The sequence below is a fragment of the Ceratotherium simum genome, chromosome 4, assembly GCF_057802395.1.
Source record: "Ceratotherium simum simum isolate JZ-2026a chromosome 4, ASM5780239v1, whole genome shotgun sequence".
Lineage (NCBI taxonomy): Eukaryota > Metazoa > Chordata > Mammalia > Perissodactyla > Rhinocerotidae > Ceratotherium > Ceratotherium simum.
In genome coordinates this window covers 1,594,879-1,616,513 of record NC_141903.1, presented here as the reverse complement: position 1 = coordinate 1,616,513, position 21,635 = coordinate 1,594,879, and the positions used below count along the sequence as shown (strand labels likewise).

At 42.2% G+C, this 21,635-nt stretch overlaps 2 protein-coding genes across 12 annotated transcripts in view; both read left to right on the top strand.

Annotated features, from left to right (window-relative positions):
• The window catches only part of CANX (calnexin), a 33,509-nt gene extending 17,135 nt beyond the window's left edge, over positions 1–16,374 (top strand). For all 11 annotated transcript variants that reach the window (XM_004428431.3, XM_087429223.1, XM_087429218.1 and 8 more), the window contains 12 exons: positions 67–125; positions 598–739; positions 1,448–1,529; positions 2,041–2,233; positions 3,907–4,096; positions 7,161–7,274; positions 7,590–7,746; positions 8,860–9,075; positions 9,738–9,857; positions 11,454–11,583; positions 11,694–11,773; positions 14,019–16,374. In XM_004428431.3, the coding sequence (XP_004428488.1) occupies positions 67–125; positions 598–739; positions 1,448–1,529; positions 2,041–2,233; positions 3,907–4,096; positions 7,161–7,274; positions 7,590–7,746; positions 8,860–9,075; positions 9,738–9,857; positions 11,454–11,583; positions 11,694–11,773; positions 14,019–14,072 (1,537 nt within the window). In that variant the 3' untranslated portion in view covers positions 14,073–16,374. The remainder of the gene's footprint in view (positions 1–66; positions 126–597; positions 740–1,447; positions 1,530–2,040; positions 2,234–3,906; positions 4,097–7,160; positions 7,275–7,589; positions 7,747–8,859; positions 9,076–9,737; positions 9,858–11,453; positions 11,584–11,693; positions 11,774–14,018) is intronic.
• A 1,287-nt stretch (positions 16,375–17,661) lies between these two features.
• Positions 17,662–21,635, top strand: part of MAML1 (mastermind like transcriptional coactivator 1) — a 44,026-nt gene continuing 40,052 nt past the window's right edge. Inside the window, exon 1 of the mRNA XM_087429214.1 lies at positions 17,662–18,768. Within this exon, the coding sequence (XP_087285340.1) occupies positions 18,460–18,768 (309 nt within the window). The 5' untranslated portion in view covers positions 17,662–18,459. The remainder of the gene's footprint in view (positions 18,769–21,635) is intronic.

Below are 21,635 nucleotides of genomic sequence, written 5' to 3'. Positions count from 1 at the left end.
ACATTGTTTCTTTTCACAGGCCAGCTATCATTTGAATCTTAATTTTGGGGTTTGTCTTAATTACAGGTGGATTTTATCCAAGGCCAAGAAAGATGACACTGATGATGAAATTGCCAAATATGATGGTGAGAGTTCCATTTGATTTAGCTATAATAGCAGATTGAGGTTTGACATGTTTCCGTGGTATCTGTTAAGACTGGTTTAAAAGGAGTATGTATACATTTTAAGATTTTTCCCTGGAAGTTTTGCTATTTTTGTGTGCTCCATTATATTTCCTAGGGTTAGACCTGTTTAATGTTTGTTTTACACCATACAGTGGAAAGATAATTTATCACCTATGGTGCTGCGTGTTGGAAATGGAAGGTCTTTTCTAGGCATTGGTAAAATGAACATGCTACAAGTTTTTAAATACGATATCCTAGTACTTTTCAAATATATGTCTGTTTATATTATTAGGCCATCTTTCATAGGTAAATGGGATATGTTAAGAATTTGTCAGTATGATAGACTTGCACAACTTGGAGTTTGGTTTGTTACCATTTAAAGGACCTTCCAAGTTATAGTTAAGGAGTGGAACTTCACTTTGTTGTCTTGCAGGAAAATGGGAGGTAGATGAAATGAAGGAAACAAAGCTTCCAGGCGATAAAGGACTTGTATTGATGTCTCGGGCCAAGCATCATGCCATCTCCGCTAAACTGAACAAGCCCTTCCTGTTTGATACCAAGCCTCTCATTGTTCAGTGAGTGAAAACGCTTGTGTGATAGAAGCTTTTTAGAAAGGGTGATTTCAGAAGACATTATATTATAAAACTATTACTCTGTGTAAAAAAATTATGCAAATAATTATATGTTACAATAGGGATTTTTTTTTGGGGGGGGGGAAGATTGGCTCTGCACTAACATCTGTTGCCAGTCTTCCCTTTTTTTTTTCCTCCCCAAAGCCCGAGTACATAGTTGTGTATCATAGTTGTAGAGTTGTAGCTCTTCTATGTGGGACGCCGCCTCCACGTGGCTTGATGAGCAGTGAGTAGGTCTAGGCCCAGGATCTGAACCTGTGAGCCCCAGGTCACTGAAGTGGAAGGCGTGAACCTAACCTGCTACGCCACTGGGCCAGCCCCACAATAGGGACTTTTGAGTGTATTTAAGCATCAATAAATTATTTCCTGCTCAATAAATTATTTTGAAACAAATCGGCTATTTTTCCTTATGATAGCAAATGATCTTCTGGATTTTGTGAAAAGTATTTACTGGGAATCTGTGTTAAGGTTTTATTTTATTTTTATGGGATTAGTAACCATGTAAAACCAATAGAAGATGGAATCCTTCTTTAGTATAAACATGTGACCCGTGATAAAACATGTGACCAAGATGGGGGAAAGGGGAAATAAATTAAGAAATTTGATCTTTCATAATGCCATATGGTTTTCTGCTTTTCTCTCTGAAATTAGGTATGAGGTTAATTTCCAAAATGGAATAGAATGTGGTGGTGCCTATGTGAAACTGCTTTCTAAAACTCCAGAACTCAACCTGGTAGGTACTTCCTATTTTTTTATGTGGCCACCCACAGTTATTTTTTAAGAATGTTAGAGAAAAGGAAAGAAAATTTTGTAAGACCTGTGAAAATAAAGGCCTCCTCTCCTGCTGTCGGAATATTTTGGAGGATTGGGAATATTGACTTTGCCACTTCTATGCTTTTTATTTGAAATGCGAATTTTAAAGCTGTTCTGTCTTATCCCTGATTTCTGTTCTGTGCAATTTTTAGTTTTAGCAAACTTATTTCTTTGTTTTATGAAAGAAGCAGTAACTATCTAGATATATGCATTACTTTGTTTTTTGAAACACTTTCATATATTCTCATATAAAATTTCCTAGTAATTTCTGGTTATTTTCACTGGTATCTATACAAACCTCATAAATGAATCAGCTTTTCCTTTAAGGTTACACTAATTTATTTGGGATTTAATAAGAGGAAATATGACCCTTTGAAAGGTTGCTTTTGAACACTTGGAGTTACTTAAAATAATCCATTTTGTTTCTGAAGGATCAGTTCCACGACAAGACCCCTTATACGATTATGTTTGGTCCAGATAAATGTGGAGAGGACTATAAATTGCACTTCATCTTCCGCCACAAAAACCCAAAAACGGGTATATATGAAGAAAAGCATGCTAAGAGGCCAGATGCAGATCTGAAGACCTATTTTACTGATAAGAAAACACATCTTTATACGTTAAGTAAGAAAAAACATTAACTTTGGGGTTTTATGACACTACACGTTTATCATCTGTTTAATTTAAAGACTGCACGTCTGGAGAAGACTCAACTCTGCAAATAAGGGTCTCTGTTGACCCTACGTCTCTGTTGACGTAATGTCCTTGTGGTGAAATGAACTTAATTTCTCAGCACTAAAAGAAGCTTCTCTTCCATAAGTTGAATTGAGAACTGGGGTTTGAGACAATTTTAAGAATAAGCTTTTATGTCCTATAAAGAGCTTCTCTGCTGATCCCTTCATTTCCTCCCTTTGTTTATTTTCTTGTTGATAAAATGTTAAATAATAGGACATACAATGGAAATGTATATACAGTTTTTTAAAATTATCTTTTAGTTGAACTGTGGATTCTCCAACACCTGGACAATTGAGTTTGATCATTTGGATATTGGAATGGCTTTTTTTATTTTAATGAAGCTTTTCCTGCTGGTTTGAGATCACATATAAATATGCCTCTTTTGCTAAAGAATACAATAACCTTTTTTCTTTATAACAAAAGTAATATGTATTCAGTATAGAAATTAAAAAAAATAGAAATAAGCAAAAGGACGACATTTAAAATTATCTGAAATATCAACATTGTGATATATATTTGACCATATGTAAATAAACACATGGATGTGTATAAACACACATGTAATTTCTAAGTAAAAGTTAAATATGCTATATTTTACTTGCTCTCCTAACTTCATAAAAGTGAGAATCTTTCCGTGGGAGTACATATCATTGATAACGTTGCTCATTTTTGTTATTACTGAGGACAGCAGCATAGAACTCCATTGTCTGCTGTGGTATGGATGTGCTGTGACCTAGTCAATTGCCTATTAGAGACATGTACGTGTGGGATCCAGGCTTTAGCATAAGTCACACTTAGATTCTTTTACAGATTTAAAATTGTGTTTTCATTTTCCGTTGGACTCCAAAAGTACAACATAGGTGGTGGTAATACCAGCTAAAAAATGAGGAAATGGGCCTTTTCTACTGGGGGGTGGTTTTAAAACATAAATAAACTTATTTGCCTGTTGACTGGTGTGTAACCATTTGTGTCAGACCAATATTGCGTTAGTTTATGTACCTTTGATTTTTTAATGTCTGTAAATGAAAGCTTTTGGTGTTTTAAATTTTATCTATCATTTGTTTTAATTCCTAAAAACCTGAGGAACCACCATTTATGATTTATGAATAAGGGAAAGAGGGGGCCAGCCCCATGGCTTAGCGGTTAAGTGCGCGTGCTCCACTATTGGCTGCCGGGGTTCAGATCCCGGGCGAGCACCAACGCACCGCTTCTCTGGCTGTGCTGAGGCCGAGTCCCACATACAGCAACTAGAAGGATGTGCAACTATGACATACAACTATCTACTGGGGCTTTGGGGAAAAACAAAAAGGAGGATTGGCAATAGAGGTTAGCTCAGAGCCACTCTTCCTCAGCAAAAAGGAGGAGGATTGCCATGGATGTTAAAAAAGGGAAAGAGGGTTAACTCGCCGAAGGCCCTGAGACCATGCTCTAACTCTAATGCTGAGGTCTTTACTCCATGCTTCTGCCCTCTGTTAGAAATGTGATCTTTTGTGTTGTGGTAAAGAGAGCTTGGCAATGAGTGGTTAATTAACTTTTTAAAATTGCATTTAATTTTTTTTCAGTCTTGAATCCAGATAATAGTTTTGAAATATTAGTGGACCAGTCTATTGTGAACAGTGGAAATCTGCTGAACGACATGACTCCTCCTGTAAATCCCTCTCGTGAAATTGAGGACCCAGAAGACCGGAAGCCTGAGGATTGGGATGAAAGACCAAAAATACCAGATCCCGATGCTGTCAAACCAGATGACTGGTGAGTCCTTAAGATCTGTCTTTGAGTGCAGTGGAGCATTTCCATATTCACGTGGCTTGAACAACTAAATGTTGATTGAGATCTGGTGATTTCAATAATCTATGATACAGTCTAAATGCTAGGAAAAATACGTAGACTACTATAACTGAAAGGGGCTGTGGTGATCATCTGGATTGCCTCACACCATTTTACAAGCCACAAAATGCTGAAATTGATGATGGAGTTTGCCTGTGGTAATACAATTGGTTTGTGGCAGAACTGTGGGTGTCTTGGCCTGGCCTTTCCAGTACGTCTATGAATTCACATGTAAAGCTGGAGTCCTCAAATTTTAAATTTTAATTTGAAAAATAACCTTTTTCCTATTTAAACAGTACTTGAGATCTCGGCTCTGTGCTGGGCAGCAGAATATAAAGCCACAAGGGCATCGGTGCCTACACAGCTCACAGTCCAGTTGTAAGACAGGCAAATAAAGGTAGCATGCATATGGTGAGTGGTCTGATAGTAGATGTAGCTTGGTGACCAGCGCACCAGGTATCGCTAATCCAGGCATGGTTTCTTGGAGCAGGGCAAATCAAACTGAGACTTGAAAGTGAGATGATCGTTAACTAAGTGGTGAAGATGGGAAATGATACTCCTGGTTGAAGAAGAACATGTGCAAAATTAGAGGAGCAGGAGTGAGCTTGACATCTATGAGGAAGATTGAGTATACGTGGCCTTCTATGTAGGGTACAAATTGGGAGTGATGAGAAATGAAAACAGGAGGGGTTGGCCATGTTTGAGCTCCAGTATGGTGACTTAATCTTTCTTTCTTTCTTTTTTGTTTTTTTTCTTTTTCGAGGAAGATCAGCCCTGAGCTAACATCCAATGCCAATCCTCTTTTTTGCTGAGGAAGATTGGCCCCAGGCTAGCATCCATGCCCATCTTCCTCTACTTGATATGGGACGCCACCACAGCATGGCTTGACAAGCAGTGCGTCGGTGCGCCTCGGGCCGCCGAAGCAGCGCACACGTTAACCGCTGCACCACCAGGCCGGCCCGCAGTGACTTTCAGAAATGTCAGAAAGTGAAGGAAGAGAAGCAGTAAAACTGATCTTCCATTTGTAAAAGTATCCACTTAGACTTAGCAATTAAATTCTAGTTGGTGTTTTTCCTTCCTTAAAGTTAAAGTATGTGTACCTGAACTTTTATGCTGCACTAGTGTAAATGCTGAGTTTATTTGTATATTTGATGAACATTCAGTCTGGACTCAGCCTATTCAGTATTGTATTCCTTAACCAGCTGTTTTATTTTGGGGGTTGGGGGTGAATGTTCAGCTTAAAAGGGTCAGCTGAGTGTTTTACAAGTTCTCATACAATTAATTTAAAACTAGCATGGTTCAAAAATAAGCATAATCCTGACCAAGGATGGAAGATGTCTTTGCTTACCAGCCAAAGGGGCACTGTCTTATAGTAACTGCATTAAACTTTGAAATTAGGTACTTCTTGATGAACTTTTATTTTAGGAGTAGCTGTTTGAGTTATAATTCACATACTAAAATCCACCCTCTTAAAGTGTACAGTTCAATGGTTTAGTATATTTACAGTGTTGTGCAACCATTACCACTGTCTAATTCCAGAACATTTTTATCACCCAAAAAGAAACCCAAACCCATTAAGCAGATACTTGTATTTCTTTGTTCCACCAGCCTCTGGCAACCACTAATCTACTTTCTGTTTCTATGGATTTGCCTATTCCGGACATAGAATAATATACTATGTGACCTTTTGTGTCTGGCTTCTTTCACTTAGCATAATGTTATCAAGATTTATCCATGTTGAAGCGTGTATTAGTACTTCTTTCCTTTTATGACTGAATAATATTCCATTGTGTGGATAATACCACATTTTATGTATCTATTCCTTAGTTAATGGACATTTGGGTTGTTGCCCTTTTTTGGCTACAGTTGTGAATAATGCTGCTATGAACATTCATGTACAAGTTTTCGGGTAGATATACATTTTCATTTCTCTGGGATACGTACCTAGGAGTGGAATTGCTGGGTCATGTGGTAATTCTACGTTTGACTTTGAGGAACTGCCGAACTGTTTTCTAAAGCTGCTGCACCGTTTTGCTTTCCACAAGCCATGTATGAGGGTTTCATTTGCTCCACATTCTCACCAACACTTGTTTTTATTGATAAGTTTTTTTTTTTATAGCCATCCTAGTGGATGTGAAGTGGTATCTTATTGTGGTGTTTTTGTTTTTGTTTTTGTTTTTAATTTTATTTATTTATTTTTTCCCCCAAAGCCCCAGTAGATAGTTGTATGTCCTAGTTGCACAGCCTTCTAGTTGCTGTATGCGGGACGCGGCCTCAGCATGGCCAGAGAAGCGGTGCGTTGGTGCACGCCCAGGATCCAAACTCGGGCCGCCGGCAGCGGAGCACACGCACTTAACCGCCAAGCCACGGGGCCGGCCCGTTATTGTGGTTTTGATTTGCATTTCCCTGAAGGCTGATGATGTTGAACATCTTTCCATGTGCTTATTGGGCATTTGTCTATCTTTGGAGAAATGTCTTTTCAAATTCTTTGCTGGTTCTTCAATTGAGTTGTCTTTTTATTATTCAATTGGGAGAGTTCTTTATCTATTCTGGATACTAGGCCCTTATCCTGTATATGATTTACAGATTTTTTTGTGTGTGTGTGAGGAAGATCAGCCCTGAGCTAACATCCGATGCCAGTCCTCCTCTTTTTTTTGCAGAGGAAGATTGACCCTGGGCTAACATCTATGCGCATCTTCCTCTACTTGATATGGGATGCCACCACAGCATGGCTTGACAAGCGGTGCGTTGGTGCGCGCCCGGGATCCGAATCTGCAAACCCTCAGGCCACTGAAGCGGAGAGCGCGCACTTAACAGCTTCGCCACTGGGCCGGCCCTACAGATATTTTCTAGGACTAATTATTTTAAGTTTTGAGCTTAATAGAGAACTAAATACTTTTAGATTGCCCTGTTTCAGATTCACAAAGCTGGACCACATGTGGTTCTCTGGTCAGTGGTGTCATAACTGGCTTTTTCTCTGGTGTTTAAGGGATGAAGATGCCCCTGCTAAGATTCCAGATGAAGAAGCCACAAAGCCTGAGGGCTGGTTGGATGATGAGCCTGAATATGTACCTGACCCAGATGCAGAGAAGCCAGAGGATTGGTACGAGCTTCGGTTAACGTTTTAAATTACTTGCTTTTTTACTGAACTAAAAGTTAATTCTTAAATATAGTCAAAGGGTCAAACTTAAGTGTAGAGCTCAACAAATTTAATTACATTTTTGTCTCTCTCTCTCTCTCTCTCTTTTTTAATGCATCTGTCATGAAAAACCCTTGTTACTGGAAATGTAGAAACAAGATAATGTTCTATAGTATGTCACTGTGAAAGCATTCCTGCAGGATTTAAAAGGAGTCCAAGGAGGGCTGTTCACAGTCCTGTATCACAGAACCCATTTATAATTTGTTTATATCTCTACAGGGATGAAGATATGGATGGAGAATGGGAGGCCCCTCAGATTGCCAATGCTAAGTGTGAGTCGGCCCCTGGCTGTGGTGTCTGGCAGCGACCTATGATTGACAACCCTAATTATAAGGGCAAATGGAAGCCTCCCATGATTGACAATCCTAACTACCAGGTGTGTGCCTCTTGATGGTTGAGTTACTTCATCGTCCTGTTTGCGTTCAGATAGAAGTTTTCTCTGTAATGAGGCTGCCAGGTGGATCACTATATTCAAACTACTGGATTAAAAACAAAGGAAACGTCAGGGGCCGGCCCGGTGGCATAGTGGTAAAGTGTGTGCGCTCTGCTTTGGCAGCCCAGGGTTCACAGGTTGGGATCCTGGGTGCGCACCGACGCACCGCTTGTCAAGCCGTGCTGTGGTGGCGTCCCATATAAAGCAGAGGAAGATGGGCACGGATGTTAGCCCAGGGCCAATCTTCCTCAGTAAAAAGAGGCAGATTGGCATCAGACGTTAACTCAGGGCTAATGTTCTTCACCAAAAAAAAAAAAAAAAAATTGCCCTTTGAAAAAAAGCTGCCCTTTGGTTGTTCTGTTGATGGCCATTTAGGTTGACATTTTTACTTTTTGAGTCCGTGCTGCAGTAGTCATCCTTGTACGTGTCTGGGTGTATGTGGTAACTGTTTGTCTAGGTAGTTATCTAGAAGTGAAATTGCTGGTTGACGATCGTGTACACTTTAAATCACCACTGAAGAACTCTGCACGGACTTATGCTCCCAATCCTACTAGCAGTTGATAAGAGTGGAGGCTGTTGGAATGTGCCAGGCAGAGCGAGGTGATGGTTTGGATCAAGGTCATGGATGATATTAAAAATTGAAAGTACAGTCATGTGCCACATAACAGTGTTTCAGTCAGTGATGGACTGCATATAGGACGTGGTCCCATGAAATTAGTCCCATAGAGCCGAGGCATGTAGTAGGCTATACTACCTAGGTTTGTGTGAGTACACTCTATAATGTTGGCACAGTGACGAAATCATTAAACGATACATTTCTCAGAATGTACCCCATTGTTAAGTGACACCTGACTGTAGTTGGAATCCAGACATCTTAGAGGCAGGGTGTGTGAAACATCAGTAGCATCTTTGTTTTCTTCCTGTTATTCAGTTAAGTTTCACGAAGTCAGCACTTAGCTTCATTGATCATGCAGAATTCATCTTAATTCTTACTTAGGTTCACCATAAATTTGTGTTGATTATTAACTGAAATGATTTTTTAATATTTTTCTCTAGGGAATTTGGAAACCCCGGAAAATAGCAAATCCAGATTTCTTTGAAGATCTAGAACCTTTCAAAATGACGCCTTTTAGTGCTATTGGTTTGGAACTGTGGTCCATGACCTCAGACATTTTTTTTGACAACTTTATTGTTTGTGGTGATAGAAGAGTAGTTGACGATTGGGCCAGTGATGGATGGGGTCTGAAGAAAGCTGCTGACGGGGCTGCCGAGGTTTGTGGTTGCTTGTTTCTTGTGCATTTATATCTGTTATTGCAGGTAACTAACTGCTATTTTTGTGAAAAACTATTGTCTAGAGGTTGTCTTTTCCCTTTTTTGGGAATATTGGTATAAAAAGTGTGATTGTATGCCTACTAAAGACAAAATATTGGGATTTCGAACATGACTTCATTAGTCTAACACAATTGCTTTAGATTCTCTATTTGTATTATGTGTAAGGTATTTTTTTTATTATTGTGTTAAAATATATTTAACAAAATTTGCCATTTAAGGTATATTTTAATACACTCTTAAATGTTGACTCTTGGGTTACCCAATATATGGAATTTTCAAACAGTTGGTCATATGGCCGAGCTGCAAATTAGAGAACCAGAGACACTGAGATCAAGAAATTCTTCATTCACTGGTCCCTGAAATTAAGGAGCCTTTTGCAGATGATTAAGAAGCCAGCTTTCACATCTACGAAAGGGAAATCACCTTGATGATAGGAAAATTGGGGCTTTATCTCTTATTTCCCGTTTACATTGTATGAACATCTCAGCTTGAACCCGTAGAAAAAAGAGGAGCCTGAGTAGTGCCGTGTAGTAATTGAACAATGCAGCCTCTATTTGGTGTCAGAAGCCAGAATGTGAAATCCGTCCTGTCTTGTTTTTCAGCCTGGTGTAGTTGGACAGATGCTTGAGGCTGCCGAGGAGCGCCCATGGCTCTGGGTGGTCTACATTTTGACTGTAGCTCTGCCTGTGTTTCTTGTTATCCTTTTCTGCTGTTCTGGAAAGGTATGAGTTTTGTGGGTTTTTTTGAGTCACTTTTAGAAAGAACTCTTATGACGTTGAAAATAACTAAGATATATTACCTGAGGTTTTCTTTGTAGCAACTCAGTAATGGCTGGGCCACATTTGGTGTTGACCTCCGAAACCTTATCCACGACTCTCAGTGGCCATTGATTGTGCCCAGATGAAAGTAGGATTTGTAGCCCCTCAGTTTCTAGTAGTATTGAAGCCCACTGTATTAGTCTTCTTAATATTTGGCAGCACCTTCCTCGGGTGGAGGGGTGGGGAATCTTAGATATAAAACCAGCCAACTGGGTACAAACCAACATTTCCTCCTGGCATAGCTGTTTCTATTCATGTACTTTATAATTTGATCTTTGATTTCTCATTATCTGTTCCTCTCTCAGCATCCTTACCCTCCCCGCCAAAATACCTGTAGGGGTAATACAGCCTTATTTTAGTTTTTCTTGTTTAGCCTTTATTATATGCAATCAAAAAAGAAAATTTTGTTCGAGGTCTCTACTTCTACCAAATAAGGATTATGCTTCACCTTGGTTCAAGATGATTTGTAACCTGATTCCCGAAGTTCCTTTTCCGGCTTTATCCCCTGCCACTCTTCTGTGTGTCTGGGCCTCAGTCACCTGGACTATTTAGACCTGCACATTCCTGCCTGACTCCTTTGTTCTTACTGTTCCTTCTGCCTTCAGCCATACACACACTCACCAAAGAGAAAGCTCTCAGGGCAGGAATTACATCTTACTCATTTCCGTATGTCTGCCTCAGTATAAAGCCTGGTACTGAATTTTGCTCATAGGCATTCAATGATTAGCCAACCCTGGTGGTCTAGTGGTGAATTTTTGGCCCTCTCACTGCCGAGACCCGAGTTCACTTCCCGTTCAGGGAACCACACCACCATCTATTAGTTGTCATACTGTGGTGGCTGCGTGTTGCTGTGATGCTGAAAGCTATGCCACCAGCAGGGTCACCCATGATGGACAAGTTCAGAAGAACTTCCAGACTAAGACTAGGAAGAAGGACTTGGCCACCCACTTCCAAAAAAATTGGCCGTGAAAACCCTGTGAATAGCAGTGGAGCATTGTCTGATATAGCGCCAGAAGGTGAGAGGATGGTGCAAGAAGACCGGGCAGGGTCTGCTCTGCTGCACACAAGGTTGCCGGGAGTCAGAACTGACTTGAGGGCCGCTCCGTGGCTTAGCAGTTAAGTGCGTGTGTTCCGCTACTGGCGGCCTGGGTTTGGATCCTGGGCACGCACCAACACACTGCTTGTCCGGCCATGCTGAGGCCGCATCCCACATACAGCAACTAGAAGGATGTGCAACTATGACATGCAACTATCTACTGGGGCTTTGGGGACAAAAAAAGGAGGAGGATTGGCAATAGATGTTAGCTCAGGGCCAGTCTTCCTCAGCAAAAAGAGGAGGATTAGCATGGATGTTAGCTCAGGGCTGATCTTCTTCACAAAAAAAAAAAAAAACAAAAACAAGAACTGACTTGATGGCACTAACAACAATTCAGAAATTACATGAGAATGTAATACATAATAGTGTGAACAAAATTGTTGCGCTTTGGGGGAATATTTCAGAAACAGTCCAGTCCTGCGGAGCACAAGAAGACTGATGCTCCTCAACCAGATGTGAAGGAAGAAGAAGAAGAAGAGAAGGAAGAGGAAAAGGACAAGGGAGACGAGGAGGAGGAAGGTGAAGAGAAACTTGGTAAGAAGTAAACCCCAAAATATGTGTTTTAAGCCAAGACCCTAAGATGTTGTTTCAAACTCTTAAAAGCAGGTTCTTGCTTAGTTGTTTCACTTTGACTTCTGTCTTAGAAGAGAAGCAAAAAAGTGATGCTGAAGACGATGGTGGCACAGTCAGTCAAGAGGAGGAAGATAGAAAACCTAAAGCAGAGGTAATAGAAAGGGGGGGAGTACATTTTGTATTTCAAGCAACTAAGTTGAAGGTACATTTAAGTAGAAGGAGTATTTTCTTAGGGTAATTTTCAGTGGCTGTGGTGGTAAAAATTCTGTTAAAGCCAATTTTGTAAAAGTGGAATTCTTAGCAATACAGGTCAACATGTTATAGTTTCAAATTACATCTGAACCTCAGAAGTATTCTTGTGTGCTAAAAATGGTTTTCTGGAATAAGCAGAAGGTCATAGGGGAAAACTAATAAAATGCTTTCTAAGATGGGAACTTCAGATTATTAGTTTGCAGTTCTGTCTCATCATCTTTCTCTCCTCACTGTGCCCTTAAAAAGTATTTCTTGCACAAATCACTGCATTCTAAAATTTTTGTCCCTGTTGCTCGTGGATTCATTCATTCAATAAATATTTGTGGAGAGCCCATTATGTGCCAAGCATTATCAGTGAACAAGACAAAGATGTCTTGCCTTTGAGGAGCTTAAATTCTAGTGGGAAGAAACAGACAATAAGCAGTAGATATTATAAGGAAGTAAGTAGTATGTTAGAAAGTGATGGGCCAGGAATAATAAAAGTAGGACGAGAAAAGGTATTGAAAGTGCTGGAGGTAGGGTGGGTTGCAATGTTAAAGATGGTAGGCCTCGGGGCCGGCCCCGTGGCTCAGTGGTTAAGTTCGGTGCACTCCACTTTGGTGGCCCAGGTTCGGTTCCTGGGCACGGACCTACACTACTCCAGCGACCCACATACAAAATAGAGGAAGATAGCCACAGATGTTAGCTCAGGGGGAGTCTTCCTCAGCAAAAAGGAAAAAAAAAGATGGTAGGCCTCACTGAGTAGGTGACATTTGAGCAAAGACTTGAAAGAGATAAAGGTAGAGATGCCTATGGGAAGAGCATTCCTGGCAGAGAAAACAGCCAGTCCAGGGGCCTAAAGTGGTAGTCTAGAGGGCCAGTGTGGGGGCTGGCCCGGTGGCACAGTGGTTAAGTGTGCGCTCCGCTGAGGCAGCCCGAGAGTTCGCAGGTTTGGATCCCCGGCGCGCACCGACACACTGCTTGTCAAGCCGTGCTGTGGCAGGCGTCCCATCTAAAGTAGAGGAAGATGGGCACGGATGTTAGCCCAGGACCAATCTGCCTCAGCAAAAAGAGGAGGATTGGCATCGGATGTTACCTCAGGGCTGATCTTCCTCACACACACACACACACACACAAGATAGAGGGCCAGTGTGGCAGTAGAGCAAGAGGGTGGAGAAAAGGAGGGTGAGGAAGGCTCCAGATTAGGTGGGGCCTCCTGGGCTGTTATATGGGCTTGGCTTTCCCTCTTAGTGAAGTCGGCAGCCCTTGCAGTGGTTGCACAGGAGTGGCTGGGTCTGATTACTCTGGCTGCTGTGTTTTCTATAGACCAGAGAGAATGAAGGAGACGAGCTAGGAGACTGCTATAATAATCCATGGTGGCCCTGAGCAGGGTGATAGGAGAGGAGGGTGTGAGAAGTCATTTTGGACTTCTGGATCTGGGGTTTCTGGTGGATTGGATATGAGGTATGAGAGAAAGAATAGTCTGCACCTTTCTCACCAACGTCCCTTTTTCAAGCACTTCTCTATTTCATTCTGTTCCTTCCTGGAAAACTACCCAGTTTCCATTTCCAGCTACCACAACTCTGCCCTCCTATTGATGAAAGTCAATGCTGTTTATATTTTCAATGGATATATTTTGTCTTAACCAGAACACAGAGTTCTTTCAGGTAGGGGCCAGTCTCACATACTTTTTTATATTCCCCAAAATTGCTTGCACAATAAGAAGTCGATATGTAGAGTAGAAAGAGCACTGGGCTTGTGGTCTTGAGTGTTCTATGGGATTCGGCTTAGTCTTCAGTCCCCATGAATCCTAGCTTTCTCAGCCTCAAAATGGGGGTGATGTGCCCACAGGCCAGTAGATTATTCAGGATTAAGGAAGATATGTGAAAGCATGGTGTCTGGTCCTTTTTAAAGAAAATGTTTATGGGTTAGATTGAGAAAAGTGCATGTTGATGGAAAACAAAAAAGACTAAATTAGAACACACATAATCCCACTACTTCTGAGACAATCATTGGTTTTGGTGCATTTTCGTCTAATCATTTTTCTTCTCGTTTTCTTCCTCAGATGGCTTACCCTCAGCCTGGCTGATCTTGAAAAGTTGGTGAACTTTTACTTTTTTTTAACATGCTAATTATAGTGAATTTCTTGTTTTTTCAACCAACAGGAGGATGAAATTTTGAACAGATCACCAAGAAACAGAAAGCCACGAAGAGAGTGAAACAATCTTAAGAACTTGATCTGTGGTTTCCTCTCCCCACCCCCAGCCCCCCGCAAGTGTGGTCCCAGGAGAGGACCTGGCACACCTTAGGTTGAAATTCAGAAATCCTCTAGACGTCAACCATCAACAGGTTCCAGTTGAACACTAGCCCCTGTAATTTTAAACATCTAGCAGTAAATAATTGCAGTTGTGACATAAAGGACCTTGTTTTTGTAGAAAGAAAGCATCTAACATAATGGTTGTGAAATGTAACATGAGGCAACTAACATGTATTTTTTTGTTTTTAAACATCTTTGTTTTTAAGATAGAGTGATAGAACTTTGCCAGTGTTTAAAATCTTGGCTTAATTTAATATATTAATTTGTCCTTGCAGAAATAACACCACCTTTAGAAATGCTAGGGAGATGAATTGCAGTTTTTATAACTGGTTTTGTTTTTTTAAGTTTGGTATTACAAAACATTCAAGTGTCTCTGTCCCTTAAAATCGATAATCATGTTTAAAGTGCCATCACTTGTGGTTATAATCTTGTTTTGCTTGCTTCCGTTACTCAATTCCTCCTAAAGAAATTGAGGAGAGGGATTGGATGGAAGCCCAAATTTATATAGAAGTTCTGTTTAAGTTGTATTAAAAATAGATATACAAAGAGAAAAAATCTTTTCACTTGATGTTGGTTAGACCATAAAGTGTGTGTGTTCTGTTGCCCTTGGAACAGCTGAGTTCCCAGACGGCTTTGCAATTAGAGGAGGAGGTGGCATAATGTGGCACTTGGGCATTTATACTTCACACCCCGGGCGTGTCTGGGCTCCAGCCTTCTCGAGCAGGTGGCTCTATAAGGAACGCTACTGGGGACTGTGAGCCCCAGAGATGCAGATGTTTCATTGCTTCTTCCACTGTGTTGACACTGTTTTCCTTCCCTATTTCCTCAAGTTTCCAGCTTTCTCCTCTGCTATGCGTTTTCTTCACAGCGCAGCTTGCAGTCCATTGCTGAAAATGATTATAAGCTCTGCATAGTGTTAAGCTTTATTGTGATTATGTGTATATTTCTTCTTTTTTAAGCAGACCCACACCTTTTCAGGGTCAGAGTACAGGATAAAATACTATCTTTCATTTGTATCCATTTCTTTTACTCTGTGTAAAGACTTTAGAAGTCTAATCCAGAGGCGAGCCAATTCAGAATTGACTAATTGAACCCAGGCTAAAAGTATTTATGGGAGGAGTGACATATAGCATGAGTTATCTGATTTTTGTAGCTGCTAAGCCTTTTAAGTCTTCATTTGCAGTTCATGTAGCACTTGCGTCTAAAATTACATGATAAAGCAGTCCTGTTCAAAAAGAAACTTTTTTTTTATTTGGCTTGTAGAATTTTTAAAAAGTGATCTTAGGTTTGTTTTTTCATGTGGAATGCAGATGGGTGCTATCAGAGCCTCTCCCCCATCACTCTAGTGTAATAATATCATTATTACACCACACTGAAATGTATTCAGAATTAGATGTTGTTTTAGCTTTATTCTTTCTTTAGAAGTGTTTCAAATGTACCGATCATACTGTTCCTTGCACTGAATATATAAACACTCCGGAGTGTTTATATTGGAGATATTGGGGAGGAAGTATATTCATAAAACATGAAGGCTGTATCTGTTTATTTTGTTTATCTTCAGTTTTTTACTGGTTCACTTAAATTCTTATGAGGGTGGGATGCATTTTTCTTGCTGTTCAGTGCTTTCTCCTTTTCATCTGTTCTGTGGTCACAGTGACCTTAGCTATGTAGCACACTTTCCCAAATGTATTGAGTGCAAATAAACAGTTACTTAGCAAGACCTAAAAATATGTCTGCAGGTTTCTCCTTGAAGCAAATGTGTGGGATCATTGCATTTCCAGAAATCTGCCATCTTCACTCTTTGTTGCCATTATTTCATGCCTCACTTACAGTTTCTTCCAGCTGAGTTATGGAATGACAAATGTAAATCAGTAGAGTGTTCATTTGCCTTTCCAGGGTGGTTTAGCAAAGTTTGTCCAAAAAAAAAAAAAAAAAAAACTTGGTTCTCTTTTTCACTCTCTTTGTTGAAGGTGCAGCTTTCTCATTAAATGTTTTACACATTAGTGAATGACCAGCAGCAATTTTCAGCTCTTTAATAGGTACTTACATTATGATTTTACATGCTGGTTATCTGTCCCATTGTTGTAAAATGCCCACTCTATCAGATGTGTTCCTCAGTTACTCTTATCCACAAAATACTCTTCTCTTTTCTCAAATTGTCATGTTACTAAATGGTGTTACATTAAAGCCCTGCGTTAAGCGTCTGCTTTTGACTGAACTTCTTCATGGTAACCTTCAGTTAGCTTGTTTTACTGTTTCAAAAGTGGGTTAATGTTCCTTTAATTGGCTACTAGTTGAGAGTTTGCTAATATGCAGAAACTACAGCCCTCCCTTGGTATCTGCAGGGTTTGGTTCCAGGCCCCGCCCCAATACCAAAATCCGTGGATGCTCAAGTCAGTATCCCTGGATGCAGAACTCGAGCTTAAGGAGGGCCAACAGTATTATCAGCAGTGGAATAATTACTACATCTCAGCACATGCATTTGATCCAATCAGTTCAGTATAGGTTTGTCTCCTTTTCCTGCTCGATTAGGGTTCAATAGTTTCTGTTTTTTAAGAGGGTAGCAGCTCAGAAAGGGAGTTTGTAAATAATATTCTTTAAGATTTTTGGGAACCATTGAACTTTTAAATTTTTATTTGAAAATCTTTGTTCAGAATCAGAGTCCATCTTTTACATGTTCTTACATATTTCAGGGATGTTTTTGAGAGTTAGGCCAAAACTAATTTTTTTCTGCGTTACTAGGCTTTTGGATTGCCTACTGAAGAGAAATATACAAAATATAGTGCTCCTAGTTACTATTTTGTTTCCTATTGGAAAAGAAATTATTTAATGATGGTGTCAAATTTGTATGTTTGAAGACTGGTAAAAAGCAGGACCACATAGCATTCAGGAACTAGAGGCAAATTTTGCCTTGGTGCGCCGCTTGTATTTTTTTACTGCATTTGTGTAAAGACACTATTTGAATAAGAACTCATTTTTTTCTTCTGATTTTAAAATAAACATTTTTGTGGGTCCTAGTAAAAACTGTAACAAATGTGAGAGCTGTTGATGGTGCCTCTCATGTGCATCCTCCTGACACCTTGTGTTTTAACTTTTTAGCAATTAGGGTGCCAATACCTACCTGTTCCTAGTATCTCTTGGGCCAACGCAGACTATCTAGTTTTAGTACTACCTCTTTCTTTGCTCCTGTTTTTTCCCTTACAGTGTCCTACTCCCTTTGCCTACTAGTTATAAATACTAGAGGTTAATTGTCTTTGGTTGGATTTTGTTGAGTGACTCAATTTTACCTAACAGATCGGTCATCTTTTAAATGTAAAGCTTGCAGTCCAGGCTTCCCGTTTTTGACTGGCACATCATCCTTTGCAGTTCTAGTCCTCACTAATGGAGCTAGGCTTTCCACACCCTCCTGCCTCACGTCTGCTGGGGCTTTTTTTTTTTTTTTTTTTAAGTAAGTCTAAATTTTTGAAACTTGTTCAAACTTTTATGTAAATGGAAATAGTCCCAGTGATTCAGAATGGTGCAAGAGGAAAGGTCTTCCAGTTCACTTATTCTGACCCATTACGAGGCTGGGTGTAAGGAATGAGGTCGAAGAAAAGCAGCTGACATTGAAAAGCGTGGCTACTTTTGAGCTTAGCAAAGCCGAATTCAAGAGGCTGCCGAAGAAAATGGTGAAGCGCTGTGCTTTCAGGCGGGCGTCTGCGTCCAGCCGGTTCCACCGCGCCGACTGTCCGGCTTTCCTTGGACCCGGAAGGGCCTGCCCGCGGGGGCGGCGTTTAGGACCTGCTCGGGTCGGTCATCCTCGGCCCGACGCCCAGAATTGAGGCCCGCCCAGGGCTTCCCTCCGCCCCTCTCTTGAGGGTTCCTTTTAAACTGCGCTCGGGAGCCCCCGCGCCTCTTGCGTGCTCGGCCCCGTCCCTCGGGCGGCCCGCTTTTCTCCTCTGATTGGCCGCAGTCCCTGCTCGTCAGCCGTGACGCAAGGCTCGCCGCCGGGCCCCGCCCTCTTCCGAGAGCCCTGAAAACAATTTTAAGATGGCGGCGGCGGCGGCGCGGAAAACAATGGGGCCGGGGCGGCGGGGACAGGCCGCGGCCTGAGGTAGGCAGCGAGCGCCGGCCCGGGTAGGGCCGAGCGGGGCCACAGGAAGACCCGCTACCGCGCGCTATCCCGCTCCGCAGCCCGCGGGGCCATGGCGCGGCCGTGAGGCGGCCGGGCCGCCGGCGGGAGCGGAGCCCGCAGTGCCAGCCGGCCCCGAGAGGCCCGCCCCGGGCCCGGCCCGAGCAGCCCGCGGCCCATGGTGCTGCCCACCTGCCCCATGGCGGAGTTCGCGCTGCCGCGGCACAGCGCGGTCATGGAGCGCCTCCGCCGGCGCATCGAGCTGTGCCGGCGCCACCACAGCACCTGCGAGGCCCGCTACGAGGCCGTGTCGCCCGAGCGCTTGGAGCTCGAGCGCCAGCACACCTTCGCCCTGCACCAGCGCTGCATCCAGGCCAAGGCCAAGCGCGCCGGCAAGCACCGGCAGCCGCCCGCCCCGGCCCCGGCGCCCGCCCCGGCCCCGCGCCTCGACGCCGCCGACGGCCCAGAGCACGGCCGCCCCGTCGCGGTGAGTAGGGCGCGCGAGCAGCCCCTTCCCGGCGCTGCCCCGCCGCCGCGAGACTCAACGCCCGCCGCTCCTGCGCCGGGCTCGGGGGAGCTGCCCGGGCGGGCCGGAGCGGTTGTCATCTGCGGGGAGGGCGCGGTGGGAGGACGGGACGTTGAGGCCTCGGCTGGGAAGGCTGGTAAACGGTAGTGGAAAGGTTTTTCTTCCAGACTTGATTCCGAAATTTTGGGAACTTTACTTTGGAGCAGAGTTGCCTGGATAGTGGCCTCGTTTATTCTGCAAAGGTTTGTTGGGTCCTTGCTCTTCGCAGGGTCGGGGCTTACGTGTGGGAATAAGTCGGCCTTCAGTTGACCACATCAAACTGTTGTGAATAGAAAAATCCAAAAATCTTCAGAAAACTTAGTAAAAGGCATAGTACTGCTCGTTAAATTGTATAAGAGTATTACTTGTTTAGGCAACCCTGAAATTTGTGAACTTGTGATTCCAAAGATATTGTTGATAATTCCAGTTTTAATCTATAAACCTGTTTAAAATCTCTGATGGTATTAGAGAGTTTGTTGGTAAATTATTAAGCCCTTTGGGTTCCCAGTAGATATTCGGGAGATTTGTTGGTTAGAGGTTTTCCTCCCTGAAACTGACTTATAAAAGGGAGACCGTAAAGTTTTTTTTGTCGTTGTTTTCTTGGTAATTTACATTTTAAAGCGAATGTTACCAGTCTAATTTCTTCTGTGCATTTCTAATTCATGCCTTTCTTCCTTCTCACCTGGGCTGTCGCGGAACACTTTCCTAAGTAGTCTCTAGGCTCTCAGTCTCTTTCTTTTTCCTCTCTCGGTGCTATGTCGCCCACAGGTCCTGTGCTGTGGTTGAATTTTCCTTATTCTCTCCCACACTGGCCTGGGCTGCTGGACATTTCATTGCTTATTGTATCAACTAGTCAATCGTCTTGTTCTCACTTTTCTCGTCTGTAAACTGAGGATGTGTTTGGCTTCTTATCCACAAGGATTCTTACAAGAGTCAAAAGAAATGAATGTGGATGTGAAAATATTTCATAAACAGAAAGGCTGCCTGCAGGACCTTCCTCCCCACCTTTCGGAATCCTGCCATTCTTAGGTTCAGCTCATCGTCCTCTCTAAAGCAAGCGTCTGACCACCCTAGCCCACAGCAATCAGAATCTCCTTTGTCAGATATTTAGGAAATGTATTGTCTGTGCTATTTATTTTTAGCACATACTCACATACTACTTTAGGTCATCTCTTGCCAACTAGACTGTAAACCCTGGGAGACAGGGAGGGGTTCTGCTCAGAGTCCCATACACATCTCAGGGCCTCAGCACGCGTTTGTTGAGTGATTGATATTAAGCTTGGTAGTACTTTTCCTCAGTCATGGGTCCTCCTATGAGCTAACCTCATGAGCCGCCTTTACTAACAACTCTTGTTTCAAGGGAAGACTTGAAGAGTAGTGGGTGGGGGCGGGCCCCGTGGCTTAGCAGTTAATTGCGCGCGCTCTGCCACTCCCGGGTTCGGATCCCAGGCGCGCACCAACACACTGCTTGTCCGCCCATGCTGAGGCGGCATCCCACATACAGCAACTAGAAGGATGTGCAGCTATGACATACAACTATCTACTGGGGCCTTGGGGAGAAAAAGGGAAAAAAAGGAGGAGGATTGACAATAGATGTTAGCTCAGGGCAAGTCTTTCTCAGCAAAAAGAGGAGGACTGGCATGGATGTTAGCTCAGGGCTGAGCTTCCTCACAAAAAAAAAAAAAAGAGTAGTGGGTGGTCATTCCAATTTAAGTAAGTAATGAAAGCTCATAAAAATCTTAGTTTTACACACAGCTAGCTGCCTTGAACATCCCCTAGAAAGTATATTAGTAGTGATTGAATTTGTTTAAAGAGAGTAGGAGTTTAGAACCCTCTATGGTATTTTCAGTCCTGAATTAACTGGAGAGAAATTTGACATGCTGTTTGAAGGGAAATTCATTCTGTGTGTGTTAGAACTTGAGTCTGGCTTGTCAGTCATTCCTTTGGGTGTGAGAGCCTGATCAGATGTGCCATGTTATGTTGATGTCTTATCACATTAAACCTTGACCCGTGGATTTCATGAGTTTAAACTTTAGAGTGGAGGTGCTCTTCTGCCTCCCTACTGGGAAGAGGGACCCTTCACTTCAGTCTCCAAGTGATTCGAGCTGAGCTCTTTGGCCTTGGAATGGGGTCTTAGGAACAGAAGATCAGTGTCACTAAGAAAACAGTGGCATTTTCCGTTTTAGTGGCTCCTTCAGTTCAGAGAGAGAGTCCTTGCCTGGGTAGGATTTCTGCTTAGGGAGAGAGCAGAGCTGTGCACAGAGAGATGGAGGAGAGAAGGTGCTTCTTAGTCATTGTTATTTTTGAAAATTTTATATATATATTTCAACTAATTAATATTCCTTATGTAAGGAATACTATTAGTTATTTTTTTCCAAATGTGCTGTAATACCATTAAGCAGTCGTTTCATAGCCAGAGTTACCATCAGCAAACCATTTGTACAAGTGAAGAAGGATCAAATTTACTAATAGAGTTCACCTTCAGGTTATTTTTTCCCTTCTTAGGATGTCCTACCACACAGAGTTGTTTTAACCACTGTCTGCTTACTCTGTTGAAGATGAATCAGAAACAGTGCTTCAGACTTTTTTCCTATTCTAGTCGTCAAGGAATGACCTTATTAGGTTTTCTTTGTACTGTGTGCTCTTTAAAAACCAAATGGTAGTTTTCTGATGACAGTTAGGATTGACTTCTTTTTATTAGGAATGCTAGATTATAGAGAATTACCCACTCACTTTATACAGACTGTAATGAAAATCGTCTGTAATGAAAATAGTCTTTTACAATAGCT